This window comes from Helianthus annuus, chromosome 17 (assembly GCF_002127325.2).
Source record: "Helianthus annuus cultivar XRQ/B chromosome 17, HanXRQr2.0-SUNRISE, whole genome shotgun sequence".
Taxonomy (NCBI): Eukaryota; Viridiplantae; Streptophyta; class Magnoliopsida; order Asterales; family Asteraceae; genus Helianthus; species Helianthus annuus.
Genome location: NC_035449.2, coordinates 61,739,293 through 61,765,052, shown reverse-complemented (window position 1 = coordinate 61,765,052; position 25,760 = coordinate 61,739,293). Strand labels below are relative to the sequence as shown.

Below are 25,760 nucleotides of genomic sequence, written 5' to 3'. Positions count from 1 at the left end.
GTGGCCCTCACACGATTAAGCGTTATTTTTAAAACGCCGGAGACAATTTTTTTCGAAAATCACGCCTGATAACGCCCCCTGTAATGGGGGGTGGGGCGTTATAGGGCGTTTTCGGGCAAAAATTTTTAAAAAAAACGCCCCATTACGCTTGGTCTAATTAATATTTGACCAAAAGGTTAGACAAAATGATTTTAGAGTAAACTGCTAAAATGGTCCCTAAAGTTTGATTACTTTTGTCATTTTAGTTTAAAACTTAAACTTTTTGAAATTGGGTCACTGTGGTTTCAATTTTGTTTTCATTTTCATCCAAAATCAAGTTATATTTTTACTGTTTACAATCATGTTACAATATTATTTTCATCAAAATAGTTTATATAAATAATATATAAAATCAGTATTTTATGTATACAAGTTATATATATATATTTTTTACTCAAATTAAGTATTGATAATAGTAAACAAGATGGTTCGCAACCACAATGCAGCATCTTTGTTGTTGGGGTATGTGTTATTAGAAAAGTACATACACAATGGAACTCTTATAATAAATTTCACAATTTATACTCTTTAGAATTTGCTTGACAAATTGAACAACATTTGGTGACCTTTTATTTAATGACAAATTGAAATACATATATAACGAAGGTGACCTATTTAAATATTTCTCTTTTTCACTAAAAAGCATCTCTAGTTTGTTCGCTTTGTCACATCAGATTTCCATTCATACTTCAAATATATCGATTTTCTTCCTAATGCTATGTCCACTTTCATACACCACTTGTGTGAGTGAGAGAAAGAGAGATGTGAGAGATGGACTCCATTTGCTCTTGTTCGGTTTTCTCCAATCCTTAGTTCGTTTCAGAAAACCAACTCAGCGTCACGTCTCGGTCCAAAATGCTCCATTGAAGTTGCTCTAACGGTTACTCCTATTAGTGAGTCGTTTATTTTAAAAAATCCAAGATGGAATGGTAACAATTGATGCATAAACGAACTTGATCTAAGATGTAAATTCGAAAACTATTGACCAAAGCCATAATATATACAAAACACATGAATTATTTTTGGAATATTTTCCGATATGTATTTTCTTTCGCATCACCCAAAAGTTGGAAGTGGCCAAAGATTCAATAATACCCATGTAAGTCTTTTTTAACAACAATACTCTTAAATACAACTTAACCTTTTAATTGAAAGAATTTAAACTTACATAACTTTTATGAGATCAAACACCATACCACTAGGCTGTTAGGTCATGGGTATATTCATGTAAGTTAAGTCGCACTTCCTAAAACAATATCCAATAAAGGTTTTGAAGTCATATTTAAACAAATTGTATACAATCTTAAAAGACAAAATCGGTGGATTTTCCACCGGCTTTCCCTTCCTTCCCCTGTATTTTAACGATATTGCAATTTTAGCCCCTTTACTTTGGTACTTTTAAAGTTTTATAAAATGACAAATTTAGTCCCTATACCTTTTACTTTGAATTCCAAAACCACAACCTCATCTTTCAAATTCTTTCAGCACCAATCCTCTACTTTGGTTTTCCACCATCACCCCCTTAGCTCTTACACAGTTACGCCACCAACCCTCTTCTTTTATATTTCTACCAACACCCCCTCATCTTTTACACATTTCCGCCACCACCCCTATACTTTTACACTGTATTTTTTAGACTTTGCTTTTTTACCCCTTGCACTGTTACTCCATTTTTACACCCGCCCAACTTTTAAAAAATTGCAATTGTAACCCCTAGACTACAACTCCTACTTTTGCAAATATCAATGCATTGTGTTTTAAGAAATGTCTTAGACATTGTGTTTTACACTTTGTGTGTTTTACACTTTTTTGTAATTGTCTTTTACGCACTGCGTTTTACGAATCGTGTTTTATCTTACTTTATGTTTTCACCCGCCGCCGCAACGCGCGGCCGACAAAATACTAGTTTTATATTAATAGTTAAGATTATCAAATATAAACACATAACTAACCAATAAAAAATGCAAGGAAACTGATTTTTTCGTGAAAATTAAATTTAGTTAATCACCCCTGATTTTAACTAATCTGTTGCAACTCGTTTCCTAATTTTAATTCTAGTTACTAAACACCACAATAATCATTTTGTATCAAAGTAACCAGATATAATAGAGTAAACTGTCAAAATGGTCTCAGAGGTTTGGTCACTTTTGTCATTTTAGTCGAAAACTCAAACCTTTTAAATCTGGGTCTCTGTGGTTTCAATTTTATTGCTATTTTCATCAAAAGTCAAAATTTCAGTTAACATCCAGATTTTTTGTGCTTTCCTTCTTTTAATGAAGGGTAAAATGATCTTTTAACGTTTTATTAAAACAAATTAAAAAAATCTGACAATTTTGTCTTCATTAAAAGGAAGGAAAAAGACAAAAAACTGGATGTTAACTGAAAAATCTAACTAGATTTTGTTTTTGGATGAAAATGGCAACAAAATTGAAACTATAGAGATCCAGATTCAAAAGGTTTGAATTTTGTTTGGACTAATATGACAAAAGTGACCAAACTTCAGAGACCATTTTGGCAGTTTACAGGGCCGGCCCTAGGGGTGGACGAGCCGCACTCCCGGCCCAGGCCCGTATTCCCCGAGGGTACTAAATTGAAAAATAATGTGTATATATATTTTATATATATGCGTTTTGAGTTGGATTTTTAACATACTATCCGGCTTAGCCTAATAGTTCTTGTGCGGCTCTCTAATGTAATGTTGTCAGGTTCGATTCCCGCTATCTTCTTCTTTGCGTTGTCTAAACGTCTCTTTTGTGATTCTGTTTTGTGTTTTTATTATTATTCCTTTGTTAATTATTATTCATTGTTGTGCCTTTTTTAACTTAATGACATCATAGGGTTGGTATTTACTTACAATCCATTTTAAAATAAAAAGAATGAACTTCAAAGATTTCTCATGTATTTTTTTTTTTGAAAATAAACTCAAAACACCTAAAAAGTTATTGGCAATGAAACTATTGGTATTTACTTACAATCCATTTTAAAATAAGGGTTATTGGATTTTATCACCTCTAACTATTGACTATTGGCCGTTGTCACCCCTAACTATCACTTTGACGCCCGTCACCCCCAACTTAACACTTAGTGTGTTCTGTCACCACTTCGTTAATTGATCACTAACTTTTGATCATGTTACTATACATTTGGGGTGTCGTAAGATCACTAAAACCTTCCTAAGATCCCTATGACACCCCCAAAAGTATAGTAACGGGATCTAAAATAAGTGATCAGTTAACGATGTGGTGACTGAACACACTAAGTGTTAAGTTGGGGGTGACGGACGTCAAAGTGATAGTTGGAGGTGGCAGCGGTCAATTGCCAATAGTTTGGGTGGTGATAAAATCCAATAACTTTTAAAATAAAAAGAATGAAGTTCAAAGATTTCTCATGTATTTTTTTTTTTTGAAAATAAACTCAAAACATCTAAAAAGTTATTGGCAATGAAACTATTTTTTTTAAATGAAACTCAAAATTGTTCAATGTAAGTTTTTGTTGAAAATGAAACTCAAAACATCTAAAACTTTTTGTTGAAGGAATTCTCATCGTTGATAGTTCTTTGCATTTGTTAATTTTGTTTTTTATTAATATAATTTTGGCCCAATATATACGAACTTAAAATCTAAAAAAATATTAACAATATTAATCTATAAAGCCTAGCCTAAATGTAAAATACTGGATATTGATCCATTAACCTAATAAACAATACAAAATTTAAAAAAAAAGATAGTTTATATAATTTAATTTGTTAGGTCTAAGGGCCTTTTTTTCGGATCGTACAGGGTCCTTGAATTATCAGGACCGGCCCTGGCAGTTTACTCAATATAATAACATACCATGTTGTAATGTGTGACATAATACTTTTTCAAAGAAAAAGAAATATATTAATAAATTTAATATATAACTTTAAGAAAAAGTTGTCGAATTATTAGCTAAAACAAATTTGCTTTTAGTAAAGAAAAATATATTGGTATGATTGAAATAGAAATAGCAACAAACAAACCGATTGTGGGTGTCTGTTAAAATATGAACTTAAAAGCAATGCAAATAGGAGTGCAAATGATGGGGGTGTTGGTGGCTAAATCTTAGTGGTCGATGATAGTGCATTAGTTGTGGAATCCACGTTCCAAATCTAAACAACATTTGTACCCATTTCATTTTAGTATACAAAAACAATTGGATTAGTAGCTTGATGATGATTTTTAAACTCATACTTAATATACACATTTTTTATAATTTTTAGAAAAGATAGTAAAAACTATTTATAAATCCATTTGAATGTAGTTGTTTTTGCGTGTCTCTGACTTTCTGATGTTTAACCCATCTAATTCGTTGCCTAGAATAAAGATAGATTGTTTTTGCGTGTTCCTGACTTTCTGATGTGTAACCCATCTAATTCGTTACCTAGAATAAATATAGAGTAAAATGCACGGATAGTCCCTGTGGTTTGGTGAAATTTCACCTTTAGTCTCCAACTTTTCAAAATTACACTCTTAGTCCTTGTGGTTTGACGATTTGTTACTCGGATAGTCCCTGGAGTGGATGGGGGTTAGTTTTCTCCGTTAAATGGATATAAAATGATAAAATTACCCTTCACCTACCACTCTATCGTCAACAAACAGTGAAATGTCAATTGAAGGAAAACGATTCAGAACAAACAGTTCAATCACTACAATCTCCACTTAATCATTTGCTAATCAACGACTGAACTGAAACTGAGTAACAACTCAAGAAGCAATTACAGCAAGCTACTAGTCTGTAACTAACTATATCATCAACACAACACTTCAGTTGTAAGCACTTTAAGTTATCAACATCAAACACCTACATCTACGATTTCTGCTTAATTATCTGCTAATAAACGGAGTTGAAACTGAAAACAACTCAACAAGCAATTAGGGCTAAATAGATTGTGAAATTGAAGAGATCGATTATTACGTACTTTGATAGGGAATTAGAAGGGGAACAGCAGACGAAGGGAGTTGGGGGTTAGATTGCAGGTGGTGGTTAATGGAATCTGATGGTGGTGGTGGACGACAGTGCGTCGGTCATTAAAACCTCACCGGAAACCCACAACAATACCACAGGTACCCATCATCGCCGGAACCCTACAACCCAAACCACTGTTGTAGCATGGGTAGGTGGTGGCAGGTGGTCGTGTGGGGGTGGGTGGTGGCAGGTGGTGGGGGGTTTTCCTGAGAGAGAGTCACAGTTGTGTTTATAAATTTTTCTTATATTTTAATAAAATCAAGGGGTAATTTAGTAATTTCACATAGACTTAACGGAGAAAACTAACCCCCATCCACTCCAGGGACTATCCGAGTAACAAATCGTCAAACCACAGGGACTAAGAGTGTAATTTTGAAAAGTTGAGAACTAAAGGTGAAATTTCACCAAACCACAGGAACTATCCGTGCATTTTACTCATAAATATATATGGACACAAATTATGGTATATTTTATTACGATGTCACATAGTATAATGTTATGTATATTTAATAAAACCTTTTTTGATTTTATTTTATTTGACTTTGATCGATCATTACACGTTAATGTTTGATTTTTGAATCCATAGGGAAAGTAGATTCCCCTTGAAACCCTCTCATCCTATGGTTTCTTGTCCATAGTATTATGACTTCCATTTGTTTAATCAACTGAGGATCTCTTTTCTTGATTCCATTACATTCCTTCATTTATTTATTTACATTGGGGGAATGATATCCTTTTTATAGGTGTGAAACCTTGAATAGAGTAGGATATGATGTACCATATCAATCCGAGCTACCGAGCTGAATTTGGCTTTTATTTGACTTGAATCAACTAAAGCTTGGTGAATTGTTTACTTGAAATTGATGGTTTCTATGTTCTTTTATAAAAGTACTAAATAACTAGTTAATAAATTATATAAATTCCGGACAACACAATACCTACATAGTATTATAGACAGAAAATGAAGGGTGATTAAGATCGATGATTCAATACATCTAGGGTTGTAAACGAATCGAACAAACACGAACAAGGCCATGTTCGTGTTCGTTCGTTAAGGAAATTAAAATGTTCGCGAATTGTTCACGAACGCATATCAAACATAAGTTTATGTTCGTGTTCGCTCGTTAAGGAAATTCAGTTGTTCACAAACAATTCGTGAACAATGGTCTCGAACACAAACAAGCGCAAGCAAATAAAAACGAACGTAAACGGACACTTAACTTGAAAATAAAAACATTGTTATCCTTAAACATTGGACATAAGTAGTTAAATACAATCATCAAATGATAAATAAAAACATAAGAAGTCTACTACAACCGCCAAACGATGAATCAAGTTTAACTACGTTAGACATAATTACTGAAAGTTTAACTAACTTAGAGTAATTATCCAAAAAAAAAAGTCTTAGAATATCCAAATTTTAGCTAACTTAGAAAAAAACAGGGTTTCAAGTTTTCAATATGTTTAGATAAAAGGTTTATTATTTATTATTTATTATTTTTTAATATAATCAAACGAACACGAACAAATGTAAAAGAACGAACATAACCAAACATATTACCGAACATTCACGAACACAGTCGAACGAACGAGACCCGTGTTCGTGTTCGTTCGCTAAGCTAACCTAACAATTTTTTTTGTTCGTGTTTGTTCGTTAAGCTAATCGAACGAACATAAGCGAACTTCCCGCCAAACGCTTCACGAACTGTTCGCTGAACGTTCAATTTGTTTACAACCCTAAGTACATCCGAGAACATTGTGGTCTCAAGATAATTAAGATAAATTCAAATTAATCGTATCAAGATAGCATGGTGTGTATAGCTCAATCAATACATCCGAGAACATTGTGGTCTCGAGATAATTAAGAGAAATTCAAATTTACCATATCAGGATAATATGGTGTGTATAGCTCAAGTCGTATTACCATGTATTAATGTAACATATATCACCAAAAAAAATTCTCTACAAAAAATTTTAAGAATGTTTGTCAAACGGATAATCAACAATATAACAATATAGATGAGTTATTCACAACATCATCAAAAACAAAAGCTTTTGAGTAACTTGTAAATAAAATCAACATTCGATGCTTGAAAAGTATACTTTAAGTGATGGAGAGTATTATCCATGATGCTCATCAAATTTCTATTGTAGCGATACTAAATTACTATGTGAAAAGAAAATAAATAAATACGAAAGGAAATTACAAGATTACTACAATAGAAATAAAGAAACGCGAAGAATGAGTAGAAGAAAAGACGTAGAGGCCATGTTGGACAAAGTTTCCTTAAAACAAATTGTTGATCGACAAATATGTCCCGAGAAAAGTGGTTAAGATTTATTGTATTAGAGAGCATTAAGTATAAGTGAAAAGAAAATAAACATTACTGGCTAACGGGCCAAAGCCCACAACAAACAAATAAACTAAAGCTAACACGGATTTCGTGTCTCTCTCGGCGAACGAAACTGTCTACCGATGTACAACAACAAAAAGGCAGTTAGTATTGCCGGAGTAGACCATCGAACTTGAAATTATTCAATTGTATGCCAAATTGTTGTTGGAAATCGTGTGTTTACTTGGATACAAGGTCCATCAAGTTATAGCAGTTCAAGTATCATCTCAAATAAGTTGCTAGTTAAATAGTTGAAACATCACCCATTGACCCATGTGTCAATTGATTTAATGTTTCAGTTTTAAGTTTTAACCCACATATCGAGAAACCAAGCAGTGGTCATCATCGCACCAACATCAGGCAGAACTAGCGCCTATCAGTGCTATACAAGACTGAATCCGTCGCATACCGAATTGGACTAGTAGTAAGCCGAACTGGACCGCTCCAAAGAATACCGAACCCGACCATCAATGGCAACTGAGCTGAACCAGACCACACCCAAGCATACCGAACAGACCAACAGTGACACCTGAGCTGCAACTTAGCAGTAAGCCGAACCGTACCTAGGGGTGTAAACTAGTCGGGCCGAGCCCAGCCTGACTATGCTCGAGATCGGCTCGTCATGTTTTTATGAAGCTCAAGCTCGGCTCGGTTCAAGCCTACTTATATAAGCTCGAGCTCGGGTCGAGAGTAAAACCCAAAGCTCGAGTTATTATGATAACAACCTCAAACGAGCTAAAAGCTCAGCTTGAGCTCGCTTCAATTCGCTTAAACGAGCCAAAGCTCGGGTCACCAATGTTATCATCGTTTTTACTATATTATATATAAAAAAAAAAACTAAAATTTTGTTTGGGCTCGTTTAGGCTCGCGAGCATAAACAAACTTTGTGTTTCAGGCTCGGCTCGTTCGAGCTTTTAACCAAGCCGATCACGAGACAACCGACTAATAAGTTTCAAACACCCAACTTTGAGCATCTATATCCGATGAGTATTTAAAGTTATCTATTATTAATATTTATATTTCTTTTTTATTAATCTATACAAACAATAACCATATTATAATCTTAATTGATAAGTAGCCTCAAACTTCATTCAGAATTTTGATTGTTGTGGACATAATACAACATAGCGACACCCGAAGCTGTAACAGCACCAAGAAACATAGCAGCCCGGACACTAGTATAACTTTTAATGTATGTCCAAATCCACTTTGACAGAAAATGCACCGTGCAAGTCGACTGAAACTTCGCCACAGAAAACTCCTACACAGAACAACATATGAAATATTATGATCAATACTGCTGTCATCTGTTATGAGATGAAATTGCACACACTGGGAGTTATGAATAAAAATACGAAGGCCATGAAGTCGAAAAAAATAAACTTTAACAGCACATTCGAGTTGAAATGTTTAAAAAAATTTAACCTAAGGTAAGAAGGCCCTGAAAAGCGGTCATTCCATTCCATTGGATTATAATTTACCCACTTGGGTGGTAAATTGAGAACAACTGTTGTTGAAGTGTTCTAAAGAGAAGTCCTGCACAATCCCAAATGAACTTATCAGAGGTAGAAAGATGGACGGGCTGGACGGGTCGGGTATGGGTATGGGTTCAAGTTGAGACGAGCTAATTTTGGTACGGGTCGAAATGGGCCAGTTTGGGTTGTCTAGTAAACATTATTATGTCATTTACTTGCATTTCTTGTAAAATAGTTTAGACAATAGTTATGTTGAAAAAACGATATTATGACAAAAATAACCTAACGTTTACCTTGGGCAACTTTTTCTGATGGTCAAGATGGTCAACATGCAACCGTACATTAGAAGCAGCATGAACCCAAAGACTGCGGTCAACATCAGCATATGTATACGCAACAATGTCAAATAAAGTATTAGAGCCTGCTTCTATGGCTTTCAAGATGGTGTCTTCTCTATTTCTCCGGTTCCTGAAATAAAACAATTATATAAATATCTGACTCGATTTGACCAAATTTATTACATGCCCATTTAGTCAATTATACTAACTATCTAAAAAAGACAAATAGTGAAGAATGGATATCCGTTTCATACTTGAGATATCCACAAAGCATGTGTTTCGGCCATAGATTAACCCTCCCATGCATGGAGATCAAAGCATTAGGTGAGAGGTCCATAAATTTGTAAGTAGTTCGGAAATAGTCCTGCAAATGATTTCAAGCATTTATTGTAAATTATTTTTATGTCCGAAACAAGGAATGTCTGATTTCTTAGAAACAAAAATATATATATTTTTTTTTCAATAACAAGGTATAAACGATATGCTATGCAGTTAATATCGCCGTGTTATCGGTCCCTTGGTGAGATATCGGTGCAAAATATTGGTCAGAATATCGGTACCAATATTATCGGCGATATTTACCGATATCGGTACCTTTCTTCTTAGTTCTACCAGTCGTCTTTCTTCTTATTGCTGCTATTAGTATTTTAAGTATTAATTGTTAATCGTTAGCGTTTTAATGTTAGTGTTTTAAGTCTTAATTAGTTTCTACTTGCTACAATTGTTGGCGTTTTGCAAGTTGCAAAAGGTTAATTTGTTATTGTTAGTGTTAAATTGCTATATATACAAATTCAGCATGATATTAAAATTACCGATATCCCACTGCAATTACCGATATCCGACTTTTTACCACATTAACTGCTTAGACGATAGGTACACTTACACTCATATTTCCACCAGAATTGATATCCAAGAGCGCACTTCCTTGTCTAACAATAATAAATATAAAGGAGATCAAATATTGAAATAGATAACTAATCTGGTAAATGAAATCATGTTGTAGAATCTTACCCCACACAATGATCACCAACAATCAAGGAATTAGTGCTAACATGAAGCAATGCTAAATGTCCATCTGTATGTCCCTGTATGTATCAAAATTACGTACGTGTGACACATCTTAAATTTGATCAAAACACAGAAAACATATAAAGTGATCATTACTGGAGCAAAAATGATTCTCAATCTCTCCCCACCAATGAAAATCTCTTCCGTTCCAGAAACAGTCGTATAACTACCAGACCAATCATCTGCTTGAAATAAATTTAAAAAAAAAAAAAAAAAAAAACATCAGGCTTAAGTATTATGGTGCTCACTGTTCTGTGCATAACATTTTATAGAATAAGGTAATACAATGTCCTGACCCTTTTTAATGCGACCCATGGTATTTTCGTGGACCAAAAGCAAAGCTTCGGGATTGCTTTTCTGGACAGTGGAAAGACCTGGATAATAACTTGTTATTTATTGAAATTGCAAATAAAAGCGAAAAGGTAAAAGTAATTCCGTTGTGTTAATTGCTGTAAATGTAATCACATACCATCAACATGATCACGATGATGATGAGTGACGAAGACAATTAACTTGCATGGTAAAGCAGCAACAATTTCTGCAAGCTGGTTGTCACAATTTTAATAGTACAGAAGTTACCAAACTAAATTCATAATTAAAGCGCAAAACTTATATCTATACCTCTTCATTGAATTCAGATCGGCATCCTGGGTCTACTATCATTGCATCCCCCTCAGCAACAAAATGACTACTTTCCGACTTAACATGATTATTCCCAGGTGCAAATACAATCAAATTTGTTGTACGGAAAGGTTTCGCTGTTTTGCTTCCCATTGGTATAACGTTTACACCAGGAGGGTACTCCTAAAGAACGGGTATACCACAGTTACATAAAGTATGACATCAAATATGGGTACAAGTTCTGCAAGCATTAAAAGGATTCCTATTTACGTGTATGTAATGCGTACAAACCTGGCAATGCAAGGTTGGAGGCACTTTCAACGGATCAGATTGCATTGAGTCTTTAAGTGGCCCATTGACTACTAAAGGCCCGACACGATCACCAGCCGGCTTTACTTGAAGTAGCAAACTGAAGCAGGCTTCCTTGCTACTCCACTGACAATCGCCTGCACAAAACTTTCACCGATTACCTTTCAAAGTCATCATAAATGTTTACATCTACAAACCAAACCAAACCAAACACAACTAAAGCACACACTATTGACAGCACAAAACATCATAACCACCAATTACCTTTCAAAGTCTCAACATTAGAAACAAAGTCCCCAATAACATAAACAGTCTCAATAGTAAACCCTGGTCCAAAATTAGGCTCCTCCACAAACTTTAAAAACTTCCATTCTACATCACTAACTGATCCAAACCCCACTTGTCCCAAAACCTACAATCAGGAAACCAACTTGAATATTAAATTAACCACTGATGAGGAGCGGGTCCAAGAGTTGGCGTTGATAAGTGGAAACGGGCCACAAAAGACCTCAAGCTTTAAACGGGCATAACTTAGGCTACCATTGGAGTTACGGGCCCACGAGCGGACGACGGAAAGGCCACTAATCATACATTTCACATGACAAACCATCATATAGGTGGTCTGACCCAGTTGTCGGACTCCGAGTCCCTCGACGATTTCACCAATCAAGATTTTCCCACAATTTCGTCAAACTTAAAGACTATCCTTTTTGTAGCTAATAATGTGTAAATCACTGAATAGCATAATTTACGACTTTATTTATGGTGTTAATTTGAATTTATTCCAGTTGATTTTGTATTTTCGAAAATTTGGCAAATCTTGCCAGATTTATTCAGAATTAATCTACCTTTTTAGAGAATTATTATTCATGTTTCTTTGCTTCCGCTCTGCATCAATTTTCACCGTTGCTTATCTATCTTTAAACAATTATATTCCAAAACAAGTTTATCTTACGGATTTATTTATTTTTTTTTTTGGGTTTAAATTGATCAATAGTTAGCCTTAGGAAATTACATAATAATAATGGCAGGTAGTAAAATTGATCAATCTTACAGATCATAACCAAATACCTCTTCAAGACCTGAATGAAGATCAAATTTCCTCAAATTGAGGTTCTGAGGACACGTGTCCTCTCCTTTAAGAACAAATTGAGTTGAAGAATCTGATTCCGGTGAAATTGAGGGGAGTTTTGCTGACGGTAAGTCCCAGAGGTCGGAGTCAACATAGGAGTCGTACTCTTGGTCGTCGAATTTGGGAGGCGAAGGTTGCTTGACGAGAAGGAATTCGTCGCTATTGGTAGGGTTTGTAAAGATCACAGCGAGCTTGTATGTCGCCATTGCTGGATATCAGGAATTTTAGGGGTTTTTGTTTTGCACCGGTGGTGTTGGTTGTACCGGTTTTTTGGTGAGACTCACTATTAGATCATATACTGGTTAACACCTCACGTTACGCGTTTTGCGTCATGTGGCAGGTCAGTCACTAATAGAGTATTATAAGGTGTTTTTTAAAATGGGTGTAATCTCATTGAACAATGAAAAAGAAGATAAAACTGATTGGCCAACAACTTGGCCTGAAAGCGTGATTTAAAACACGCCAAAACCAAAAATCAGGCCAAACACGCCCAGGGGGTGGTTGGTCGGCGTTTTCGGGCGTGTTTGGGGGCTTTTTTTGAAAAAAACACACCCACTACGGACGGTCTTAGGAAAAACTAGTGTGATTCAACCCGTGCGTTGCTACGGAGACGTGATGAAAACTCCGTTTGGTTCGTCAGAATACATGTAAGGCTGGAGGGTGTGGTATAAAGCCTCTAGAGGCTTTATCACGTCATGCCAGATCCACCTAGGCGCCACGTCATATGGGGTCTTTAACCCCCCCCCCCCCTCGCTCCTTAACTTGCATGCAATGGTTTAAAGCCCCCTATTAAACAAAATTAAAAAAAGAGAGATTTATTGGTTGAAAAGGTGGGTCCCCCAATTCTGCTCATTAGCGTGCTGGCGGAAGGGCCATAGCGCCCCCCCCCCCCTCTTAACTGTCGCGGTGTGGTCCACAGTGCCCTGGGGCGCTAAAATAGCTGAGATGACGAGATGACGTTAAACCACACCCCTGGCCTAAGAAACTAAAAGAGAAAACTAAAGAAATACAATAGAATAAAAACACATAATCATTCCATACCAATTCTTTCAATTTACAAAAAATGTAAAACTATGATTTTATATATTTCTTTTAAAAGTACTTATAGCAAAATGTTTTTAAAATAACTAACAAAGTTTGATGATAACTTACCTATCAAATTAGAATCTTGACCATCATGAATATGTTAGGTTGATATTCGATGTATTTTTATTTAATGGTTAAGCAATAAAATGTTTCGGATTTATGTTTTGTTTATACATGTTATCATATCTAGTGAGTTATAGTGTTATAAACCAGCTGGGGTAGTCCAGTTGGCCACCGACACCCACCTCTTACCAGGAGGTACCGGGTTCGAACCTTGGGGCAAACAAAGTACCCTCAAAGGGTCGGCTCGGCAAGGGTATTTACTGCCAGGCTCAGGCATGTCTGGTGGCGGCCTGGGAGGGGTTATCCCCTCCGCGGTCAGGGGTACCGTGCATTACCCTTTTTTATAGTGTTATATATGTTTTATACAAGTTTGTAAATTCATTTCCATGTATTCTGAAGCAACCATTCATCTCTCAAGGTCTAAAACTAAGGTTTTCCTTAAGTTGATCAAACACTTTGGAGACTTCGTGTACACACCTAACACTCATATCCTGACCTTCTTATTATCTAAACTTCATTATATACATGCCTTAAGATATGACATTGTGTTTTGGAGGGTTTAGATGTAAATGATAACAAGTAAGAAGCTCTACATGTTGCATTTTTAGTTTTGTCATAAGATAACTTTCGGGTGACTTTTTTGCCAATTTTTCTCCATCCTTGAGCTATCATTCTGGTCCATTTAAAGCTCCAAGATATACTTGGTATACTAAGGAGCAAGTAGGTTCAAATGGTTCATAAAACTGAAACCAAGCGTAACGGGAATCGCAAACACAAGTTTGAGAACGTAACCCTTGACCAGCATCAAGATCCAAGGTTTAAGCCCAATTCTTGACACCATGAATGTTGGATTACTCTCTTCCATATGATAGCACTCTGAAAATAATGAACGTAGGCGAAAACCGTGCGCGAAATGGAGTTATAACGAAGCAGGAATCACGAAAACAAGTTTGGTATTTGTTGCTGATTTGCAAGACGCGAAAACCCATTTTAAATCTGTCCCACATTGCCTCAAATACCATTTTGTGTTCCCTTTCACACCTATAAATACCCTTTCTTGGTTCCTTATAGCTTGCAACACCTAATTTGAGTATAAACAAGTGGAATAACCAAATTTGGTGGTTTCACAAGTGCAATACCCCTTTGGGTGTTGTGTGTAGTAGTTTTTATTTCCGCTCTGACAAGGATGAGGTGCTGCCTTCAAGCTCTTCTTATTTTGTAAAGTTTTCTTTGAGGTTATTTTCCTTTCCTTTTCATTATTAATATATTTATTGTTTTCTTAGTTTAATTAGTTTCGTTTAGGTTCTTAGTTAAGGAGCATTAGGCTCGTTTAGGTAGCCTTGTTTAGGCTCGCCTTTAGGCTTGACATAGCCTTATAGAGGCTTGTTAGGCCCAACGAGTCCAACATATCGTGTTCATTCATTTAGCAATGCCTAGCATAACGTTTACCCTTTCCTTGTTGCATTCGTTTGTCTAGGTTAAATCACGCTTGTCATTTGGATTTGCTCATTATTCTCGTGCGGTTTTTCACTAAGGATTAATGGAACACAAACTGTGAGTGGATCTTTAATTTCCTTTTTTAATACATGTTTTGGGGTGTATCATGTGTCACATTACAATTATTACATTTTCATGATTTAATACGTGCAAATACCAACTTGTATAGTTGATGTGTTACGTGTTAATTGTTTGTTTATCATTTGGTGCATTACATTCATGAGACAGTTACATATGGATCCACTGGCTCGTCCATATCCCATTACCATGAGCGGAATTAGACGTTGCCAACACACGAGATCAGCTCCGTTTGATTGAGCTCGAATCTTGCAATAACAACCAGCACACCATAATACCGTGCACATTAACATACAGTTGATTTGATTATTGTTTGAGATTGAACATCGTTATCCAATGCATCATACAGACATTCATTTGAATCATTACATTATTTGCTTATTGGTTGCTTGAGGTTTGATACATTTACCTACAACATATTAACTTACATTTGGATATATGCACATTTTCTATATACAAAAATAAACTTAAAATTTTCATAAAAAAAATATGATTCACTCACCAACCTTTGTTGATCCCAAAACTACTTTTTACATATGATACAGGTGAATAGGAATGAAGAGGAGATCAACATAGGAATGGGACTTAGTATCAAGAAATGGACTTATAGTTGATTATCTACTTTGTACAATGTGTTTTATGTATTTGTTTCATTTGAATTATTTGTTATGTGAAACCTTTAACATGGAACTAATGAATATTTAACAATTTAATAGCAAGTCCTAAGCTTTGTGTAATACCCCGAACCTTAATGTGCTGGTTATAAACGTGTGAAATATGTAATTTATATTTCATATATTGTTAAAAGAGTAAGATGATTGTGTGAAAGGTGAAATATCTTGATAAACCTTGGCTAATATAGGAGACCGTTAATATTAATAATTAAATATATTATTTTATTTACCTTACTCCGTTTTTAATGAAACTTAGGTTAAAACGTAGATAAAAATATGCTCGTTCTAATGACATATTCGTCGTTTTATAAAACGTCATATTTTAAAAGTTATACAAGAAAAACGAGTGAAGCAGCTGAATTAATATAACTAAGCTAGTTAGCTGGCACGTCAAGCTAGCTAGCTAGCACGTCAATTGTCCGGGCCATAGCCATTGAGGTGCTTGCTTGCTTCATATATATATAGGAGTTAAATTGTAGGATTTTAGATACACCAAAATTTTAACGGGAACGCTCTAGTATTGAGAATCCCGATTATTCGATACCCCGTTGGGTGTTGTTAGTAATCATTTTTGGAGCACGAGTAGGAGCAGGAGTAGGGAAACTCTACATCAACGTGCCGTAGATAGTTTTGAGGTATACTCTCGTTTAAATTTATGTTTAGTTATTTATTATTTATTTTTAGTAGTTAATATTAGTTTTATTATTAGTAATAATATATTAGTAGTAGTAGTGTTAGTATTATTTTTAGGTACTAGGGTTATTGTCAGGGGCGGGTATTGGGTAGCCTAGCCTTAGTTAGGCATGGACTGATCACCCATGCTTAAACAAGGTAGGGTTAACCAATATCCAACCATGATAATGACTAGTTAGGTGTACCATTACCTAACCTAGCTAGGGTTATGTAATTGTGTCAGGACCTTGAGACATAACCCAGTATTACTAGCGGCTGTTAAGAAATTGCTAATCAGGTGAGTCATCATACTTGTCTTTTAAACTGTGATAGTATACCCGTCCATAACTGGTAATAATGAGAATGCTGCAATATGCATGTGTCAGTAGGGGTATATGGGATCCTATTATGCTTAATGAGGTGTGTCACTCTGGGAAGGGTAATAAGGTGTTGTACCCACAGGCACTTCGTGCTTATAAGGTCCAGCGACACACACTCATACCTATGTGACAGCCGTAGGGGGACACAGCTGGAGGACCAGTATGTCTTTTGTACGGTGGTTTGTGACAAGTCAAATGTGACCTATAAGGTTCAATGAGGCTCAACCTGACTATAATGTGGTCACATGTGATAGAGAGTGTGAAACCCGTGCCTTAAAGTGTATTTTATTACGTGTTTGAATGCGTTTTACGTGATGATGAGCTTTGAATATGTTAACTACGAGTACTTGTGGTTTTACAGGTTAAACGCGTAATATGGGGAAATTAAAGTGCTTAGTAATGAACCGGGACAAGCACAGATGATTATTAGAGAGACGTAAAGTTAACCGGGAGTTGTTCGGGTTGAGGAGATAACTCAAAGGAACAAGAAACACGAAACATTGAAGTATAGGGGCTAATTGGTTATTAAGTGAAAGTTATAAAGTGGTTTCATGTGGGTTTGAAAGAATGGACGTAAGCTACAGAATGTTAACCGTAGCCTACGGTTGTAAGAAGTCAGCCAACAAGTTAACAGAAGCCATAGAACGTAAGCTACGTTCTCAAACCGTAACTTACGGTTCAAAATAAAAGATCTAAGGAACTTGACGGCAGATTTGGACGACACATGTTCTTTTCACGCATATCAAGGGAAGTCAACAATTTATTCAGTTATTAAAAAGAGAAATTATCATCAATGATTTTTTTGGGAGGCATCACGTGAGGAAGAGGCAGCCAAAAGATATCACATCTCTATTATCACAATTAAGTGGGGCCATTGAAAAACATGGAGGGTTATATGTACATCACATACATCCATGCCTACATGGAAGGCAGCCGTCATATACAAGGTTTGGAGGAGTTCTTTTTGGTCTTTGGGGAGAAGGCATCAACTCACGTGGAGGGCATAAGGCTTATCATCATCATCACACTCATAACATGACATCATCGAACATCATCATTATTTGAGTAGAGGCAAAACATCACATGCACAAGAGAACACAAAGTATGACAACATTACAGCTTTGGCGGCACATGTGAGAAGCAAACAACATACTCTCTCTCTCTAAAATATCGCCGGGTAACCCAACGGACGGTCGCCGATGGCTCGACGAAGTTGAGATCGATTGATTTAGCGTGCGAGGTTTTGTTGTTATCAGCATACCTGCTGATAATATGTATTTACCTTTCATTCTAATTCGATCCGTGGATTCTTCCATTCGCCTACGGGACTCAGTTCTTCATACCTGGTGCTTAAATTTCTGTGATTATCATCGCTCGTGTCGAAATCTTGATAGCTTAGTAGGTCTGTTATTGGTCGCGGCTATATTTATAGTTGAGCTAGATTGATACGAATCCTATTAACATATTAAAGATTTGTGACCGCGATTGTGGTGATATTTTCATCAGAAATGGAGAGAGGACGAAGAAAATTTGACAACAATGGGTGGAGATATGATGATAATCGACATTACGTTGACCATGGAAGAAGATACGACGAAGATTTGCGATGGGGAGACAACACGGGAGAAGAGCCTTGGAGAATTGCAAAATACAAAGGCAGGAGACTGATTCAGGAAGGAATTCAACAGAAAAAATCCCATGTAAAGGAAACCACGTATTTCATCGGCAACCTACCAAACGACTGTTCAAGTTATCTATTATGGGATATTTTTCAAGGTTTTGGGAATATGACTGATGCATATGTTGCAAAGAAGAAGGACAAGATTGGAAACACTTTTGGTTTTATTAGGTTTGCTGGAGTAAGAGATGTACACGCTCTTGGGGAGAATCTGGGTTCAGTAAAGATCGATAAAGTGAGAGTCTCGGTAAATTTGGCTAAGTTTGAAAAGAGCTTTAATTCTGGCAATAACAAGTTCATGAACTGGAAGAATGATGAAAGAAGGAGAGATGCTCAGAAGAAACCAATGGAATCAAAAGCTAGACCACCAATACATCTTGACAAATCAAAACCACCACCACAGGCTGAACAGGTTATGGCGAGAAACATGGGTGGGCACCAAGGAAACATGGGTCAAAACAATGCATGGTTCCCAAAACGTACGATAGAGCAGCCTCATATGAATGTAACAAAGGCATGCACGGAACCAAATCATGATACGGGCATTCGAGATCTAAAAGTACCTGAAGAAATGATGGAGATTGAGCTAAAGGAGAGTGATATCGCAGTAAAATGGAAGAGTAGATCTATTATTGGCGAAATTAAAAATCATATGGATCTAAAAGACATTCAAACGCCGCTAGAACTTGACGGCATTTCGGGTCTCTCTATCAAATACTTGGGCGGATTACGGGTCTTACTTTTATTCAGTAATAGTAACGATGCTGAGAATTTCGTTAAATCTAAAAAAGCCCTATGGTCTACATGGTTCTCCTCAATGTATCGGTGGGAAGGGCAAAGAATGCCTTATCAAAGGTTCGCATGGATTAGCATTAGAGGTGTACCATTACAGTTTTGGGGTTCGGACATTTTTAACCAGATCGGCAACTTGGTTGGTAAGGTGATTGTTCCCTCGAAGGCCTCCAAAGATGATGATGATCTTTCTATCAATACGGTGGGGATTATATCAGAAAAAGTCGGTCGTATTAACAGTATGCTTACGTTAAGATGGGGAGGAGAACCTCTAATGATCTGGATTTCAGAACTGGAAAACACTTCGTACGGAGGGGATGCAGTTAGCCGGAAATATGAAGAGTCACCGGAATGGGGGATCGGAACGACAAGAGTGCCAGACATTGTGCACGTGCATAGCACAACCTTTTCGGGAAACGAAACGCCTCTGGGGTATGATGGGGATCTTGGGAATACTAAGAAGATAATTAATGATGATGTTGGAAATGCGGCGGATGAAATGAATTCCAATGTTGAAGTAGGAAATATGGAGGATTCTAATAAAGCTGATGGTGATGACTCACCAACTTGTGACAGCTCAGCGGATCCCTACAACACACCTCCCCCACCACCTGTACGTCAACATGGGTCCACTTTGGAGCCCAATTCAGGTTTGGGCCTAAAAAGACTTGTTTATTGATGAGGAGTATGTTGAGGATACTCCACCTCTTAAGCCCAACGAAGATAACTTGGTGAATCAAGAAACATTATCATCTGACCCATTTAATATTATGGATTTAATTAACCAGGAAGCAGCCCAACAAAAAAATAAAAATATTGACCTGAATATTGATCCATGTTCCTCACATAACAGCGAAAGTGGTGAAAGTGATGTTAGGTGTGATACTCAAGATCCTCAAGATCATCAATCTAATCTGAAATCTGTCCATCAAAGGAAGAAAAAGCATAATTTTCCCTCACTAAAAATGAAGGATACGTTATGGTATGGAAGGAATTCTGATCTCGCGAAAAACAAGAGCAAACCTTCGAGTAATATTGGAGAATCGTCTAGGGCAGAGGTCTCTTCGGCGGAGGGTAATGTCAATACTGATGAAGGTACGGTCGACTGTAATCTTCATAGAATCTCAAAAGAAGTATCTGCAACTATTCAGGTTGGGGAAAAGGTTGGATTTCGGGTGACTGGCTTTGAGGAAAGGGTACTGAACCAGATTAGAGGAGTCGAGGAGACAAACAATTCTAAATGAATTTCTTATCATCAAACATCAGGGGGGCAGGTGACTCATGCAAGGCAGAGCACATCAGGAATCTCAAAAAAAAAACAACAATCTCGGCTTTATCGCAATTCAAGAAACACAGATGTCCAATTCATCAAATATACAGGTCAGTAACTTCTGGGATAATTCTGTTTTTGAATTCGATTCAATTGATGCAACTGGTAGATCGGGGGGTTTAATAAGTATCTGGGACCCTTGTGTGTTTGCTAAAAAGGCAACAGTGAAAAATAGACATTTTTTAGCCACGATGGGGGAATTTTGCAATGGGGGAGGTGAGATTTCAATCGTAAACACATACGCACCTCATGATCAAAATCAGAAAAAACGGCTCTGGGATGACCTACTTGCTCTTATGGGTTCTTTTCGGGGTCCATGGATCTTCCTGGGAGATTTCAACTGTGTAAGGGAGCCTGGTGAAAGGAAAAACTCAAAATTCAACAAAACTGAGGCAGAGGATTTTAATTATTTCATAAATGCAGCTGGTCTTGTAGAATATGTGATGTTGGGATGTGCATTTACGTATGCGTCGGATGATGGAATAAAGTTGAGTAAGATCGATCGTATGTTGGTTTGCCACTCCTTCCTGTCTCTTTGGCCTTCAGCGAAACTATGGGGACTACCGAGATATAAATCAGATCATAGACCATTACTCTTGTTATGTTCTGATGTTTCTTTTGGCAAACCTCCATTCAGATTTTTCAATTCTTGGTTAAAAGAGGAAGGTATAAAAGATATTGTGAAAAATGCGTATGAGAGTGTAACAGGCTCGGATCCCCCAGACAAACTTCTAGCAGCTAAATTGAAAGCAGTCAAAATCGCTCTAAAACCATGGTGTGTGAAGTTAAAAAATAGGGATAGGAAAAGGTTAAATGAACTTCAAAGAAAGGTGGAAGAAATGGATTTAAAAGCTGAATCGGTTGTCTTAACCGAACAAGAAGTGAAAGAAAGAGATTCGTGGCTGAAAACAATAAACGAATTGGATGATAGCAGGATGGAGGATCTAAAACAAAGGGCAAAAGTCAAATGGGCGGTGGACGGGGATGAAAATACAACTTTCTTTCACGGGGTCATCAACGGTCATCGGAAGAATAATAGAATCAATGGCCTGAGTGTTGATGGGAATTGGATTTCGCAACCGGATGAGCTCAAAGAGAATATTAAAATGTATTTCGAATCAATTTTTACAGAGCAAGAACCCAATAGACCAGAATTCATCAATAACGGCTTCAAAACATTATCTTTGGCGCAGTCTGCGGTGCTTGTGAAGAGGTTTTCAAAGGAGGAAATCAAAGAGGCAGTTTGGAACTGTGGTGGTGACAAAACTCCTGGCCCAGATGGTTTTACGTTCAAATTTATCAAAGAGTTTTGGGATCTATTCGAAACGGATTTTGGTATAGCCCTTGATTACTTCTATGTACATGGTAAGTTAAATCGAGGCTGTAATTCGAGCTTCATATCTCTGATTCCTAAAACAAACAATCCTCAAATTATCAGTAACTTTAGGCCAATCAATCTGATTGGTTGTATCTCAAAAGTGGTTACAAAAATTTTGGCGAGCAGACTCAAGAAAGTCATGGATTGTCTGGTTAGTGACGTGCAAACAACATATATAGAAGGACGAAGCATTCTTGAAGGGCCATTAATTATTAACGAAATCATCTCTTGGGCAAAAAGCAGTAAAAGGAAGATTATGCTTTTTAAAGTAGACTTCGAAAAGGCGTTTGATTCGATAAGCTGGGTTTTCTTAGACTCGGTTTTATCACAGATGGGATTTCCGGCACTCTGGAGAAAATGGGTTATGGGATTGTTAATGACGGCTAGAACTTCAATTCTAGTAAATGGTTCACCAACGTTGGAATTTGAAATACAAAGAGGTGTCAGACAAGGTGATCCGTTATCACCACTCTTAATCATCTTGGCTATGGAAGCACTACATATAGCCACTAAAAGCGCAGTGAATGTGGGTATTTTCAAAGGCGAAAACACCTGGAGAGGGTCCATCTATTACACATCTCTTGTATGCAGACGATGCACTATTTGTGGGAGAATGGTCGGATGAAAATTTTCACAATCTTGCGAGGCTGCTTAGATGCTTTCATCTGTCCTCGGGGCTAAAGGTTAACTTCTCAAAAAGTAAAGTTTTTGGGATTGGTGTCGGCCACAATGATGTCTTGGAAACGGCTTCGATACTTGGGTGTGAAAAAGGTTCGCTACCTTTTTCCTACTTAGGTCTACCAGTTGGCTCCAATATGGGTTTGGTGAAAAACTGGAAACCAATCATTGAGCGTTTTGAAAATAAACTCTCACTATGGAAGGCACGAACACTATCTTTTGGAGGGAGGGTGACACTTGTGAAAGCAGTTCTAGGTAACCTTCCAACTTATTATTTCTCGCTATTTAGTGCACCAGTGCATGTGATTAAATACCTAGAAAAAATAAGGCGTAAGTTTCTTTGGGGGGTTGCATGGATAAAAACAAGATGAGTTGGGTACCGTGGTATAAAGTGGTGGCTCCGAAGGAACAGGGGGGCTTGGGTATTGGCAGTTTGGCATCGATGAACAAAGCAATGATGGTAAAATGGATCGTTAAATTCAGAAACGAAGCATCACACCTCTGGACGAAGGTTATTATGGCCATACATGGGAGATCAAGAAACTACAATGTTATTCCTATTAAGAGCTCGGTAACAGGGGCATGGAAAAATATAATACAACTGGGTAAGGGGTCAAATTTTAAGCTTTCTGATGTTGAAAAAAGGTTAGAGGTGAAATTGGGTTGTGGAGACAAAACACTTTTTTGGTTAGATAAGTGGATAGGTGAATGCTCATTAAAAGATCGGTTCCCCTATCTTTTTGCTCTGCAAGTCAACAAACATAGCTTGGTTCAACACATGTATAGTATCGAGAACGATATAATTTCATGGAAATGGGGTGGCAGCATTTCGGATAGTCAATCGGGTACTGAAGACACATGGGAGCAACGCAAATCACTGCTACAAAACGTGGAAATTAGTAAGAAGAGAGATAGATGGCTGTGGAAACAAGAAGATAACAAAGAAGAATTCTGTGTTGGAAATTTGCGATCGGAACTGGATAGGATTAATCCGGTTCCGGAAACTCAGGTTCTTACGTGGCTGGGCTGGATACCGAAAAAGATTAACTGTTTTTTATGGAGAGCGGTGCAGGATAGAATCCCGACGAGAGAGGCATTGGCAATGAGGAACATACAAATTCCTTCGGTTTTATGTGCGTTATGCAATCGAGTTATCGAATCGGTCGACCATTTACTAATCTCATGTCAATATGCTCAATTGGTTTGGACGGCGATTTCGTTATGGGTCAAAATTCCGCTTCCAAGATACTTGCTCAGCGTGGTTGGTTTGATGGAACATATTCAAGCTCATAGTTCGTCACAAGAAAAAAAGAAGGCGGTATATATGATACTTGCGGCAACATGTTGGACACTTTGGCGTATCAGAAACAATGTTATCTTCAACAGCAGGTCAATGAACGTTTCAAGGGCTGTTGGGGAAATTAAAGCAGCTTCATTTTTATGGGTGAAAGAAAGAGCTGGTAGAAGGGATCTAGAATGGGAAGCATGGGAAGATTTTAGTTGTTTCAAGTGATTCCTGTTGCTTGTTTTTTCTTATGTACATTAAACTGTTGCTGTACTGTACCTGGGCATTTATCTTAGCAGCTTGCTAAGGTTTCTGCCTGTTTGTTTTTTGCTTATATAAAAAATCGCCTTTCTTCAAAAAACATACAACATATATTGAGAACAAGGGGCCCACACACGTGCATCTTTAGATAAAAGAATATAATGTTTGGGGACTTTTGGATGGTAGATTCTTAGGAGGAGCCCAACAAAAGTCAACAACATCATCATCATAGTGGGCTCGTAGACTTTTGGATATTTTTGGATTGGGCCTATTAACAAAACACATCAACAATCACGGCAGACTTTGGGAGATTTTCTTTTGGGGTGATTGGGCCGAAACTTATCAGAAGAGGCGGCACATATTGTCACGTGAAGAAAGGTTTGGTTTTTCATCATCATACAATCACCATACATCATCATCTTCGATGCAGACAAGAGGGGCACGAGGGGAGATCCGGCCTTTGAAGATCAACCAACCGAGATGAGCGGCTAGTTTCTTAGTGGTTTCCTTCGGATGGAGGGTTTTTGTAAGTTAGGTGATACTATGTGTTTGTGATAATCGTTTTGATTAGGTGATCTAAGCATTCAATGCTTTTCACCTTTGATTTGATTTATTGGTTGTAAACAATTGCATTTATTTAAGCCTTAATTTCTAAGCATTTAGTTCCCGAGAGTTCTAGTAATTGGGATATATTTGACATGGGGTTAGGGTTTGTAATTGTAATTGATAATCATTCGATAACCTCCCGTTATGTATTGACCGTAGTACTTAGTCGTTGATTATCACAATTGATGAATTAAGTTAAACACTTATGTCTATGTGAGCGTTTCAATTAAACACATAATTGAATCTAGCTGCAAAACCTGAAATCTGGAGGAACCATTGTTCTCTCCCATTATTTACAACTTGTTTTTCATTTAATCAATCAAACCATCAATTGAGTTTAACTTTTTAGTAATAGTTAATTAATACTTAGCATTGTGACACTTTCCACAATCCTCCTCTGGTTCGATATCCGACTTATCCTATCTACATAGTTTAGTTGGTTTTTGCATGTCCTTAACGACAGACATCAACATGCCCATATTGTGTATGCATATAATGTAAACTGTGGTCTGTCTTTATAAAAATTGTATAGTATGAGCTCACCAGTATATATCTGACGTCGTTTTGAGTATACTTATCTCAGGTAAGTCATGAGGAAAGCTATAGGAACTACTTGACAGTTGTGGAGTTTTAGAAGATCAAGGAGTTCTTAGTTGCTAAAAGATTGTAAATAAATAAAGTGTTGTACTCAGACTATTATAAGTTTTAATGAAAGTTTAGTTTGTTTCCGCTGTAAGTGTATCAATGTGCACAATCACCCCGGGTTACGGGGTGGGTGTTACAGTTGGTATCAGAGCCCAGGTTACGGGGTGGGTGTTACAGTTGGTATCATAGTCAGTTGAGTGACGCTAGAAGAAGTAAACTATGTTGTGCCTTTCTATGTCTTATAAATATATACACGTATATATATATCTCTATGTGATGTATATAGTTGTTATATT

At 36.9% G+C, this 25,760-nt stretch overlaps 1 protein-coding gene and 1 long non-coding RNA gene across 3 annotated transcripts; one reads left to right on the top strand and one right to left on the bottom strand.

Moving 5' to 3' along the window:
• Positions 1-8,420: 8,420 nt before the first annotated feature.
• Positions 8,421-12,689, bottom strand: LOC110920968 (endoribonuclease LACTB2). 2 transcript variants are annotated; one of them, XM_022165225.2, is made up of 13 exons: positions 12,301-12,689; positions 11,494-11,641; positions 11,212-11,366; positions 10,921-11,103; positions 10,769-10,844; positions 10,596-10,673; positions 10,396-10,481; positions 10,243-10,316; positions 10,115-10,160; positions 9,486-9,595; positions 9,187-9,361; positions 8,844-8,954; positions 8,421-8,679 (listed from the first exon to the last, which is right to left on the bottom strand). In XM_022165225.2, the coding sequence occupies exons 1-12, from the start codon at positions 12,565-12,567 to the stop codon at positions 8,889-8,891; spliced, it is 1,464 nt and encodes a 487-aa protein (XP_022020917.1). In that variant the 5' UTR covers positions 12,568-12,689; the 3' UTR covers positions 8,421-8,679; positions 8,844-8,888. The 2 variants fall into 2 exon arrangements, with proteins under 2 accessions (XP_022020917.1, XP_022020916.1); XM_022165224.2 differs by lacking the exon at positions 8,844-8,954.
• Positions 12,690-14,614: 1,925 nt separating this feature from the next.
• Positions 14,615-15,800, top strand: LOC110925832. Its single transcript, XR_002584769.2, has 3 exons — positions 14,615-14,745; positions 14,988-15,064; positions 15,631-15,800. It is a non-coding gene; the product is annotated as an uncharacterized LOC110925832 (long non-coding RNA).
• The last annotated feature ends 9,960 nt before the right edge of the window (positions 15,801-25,760 follow it).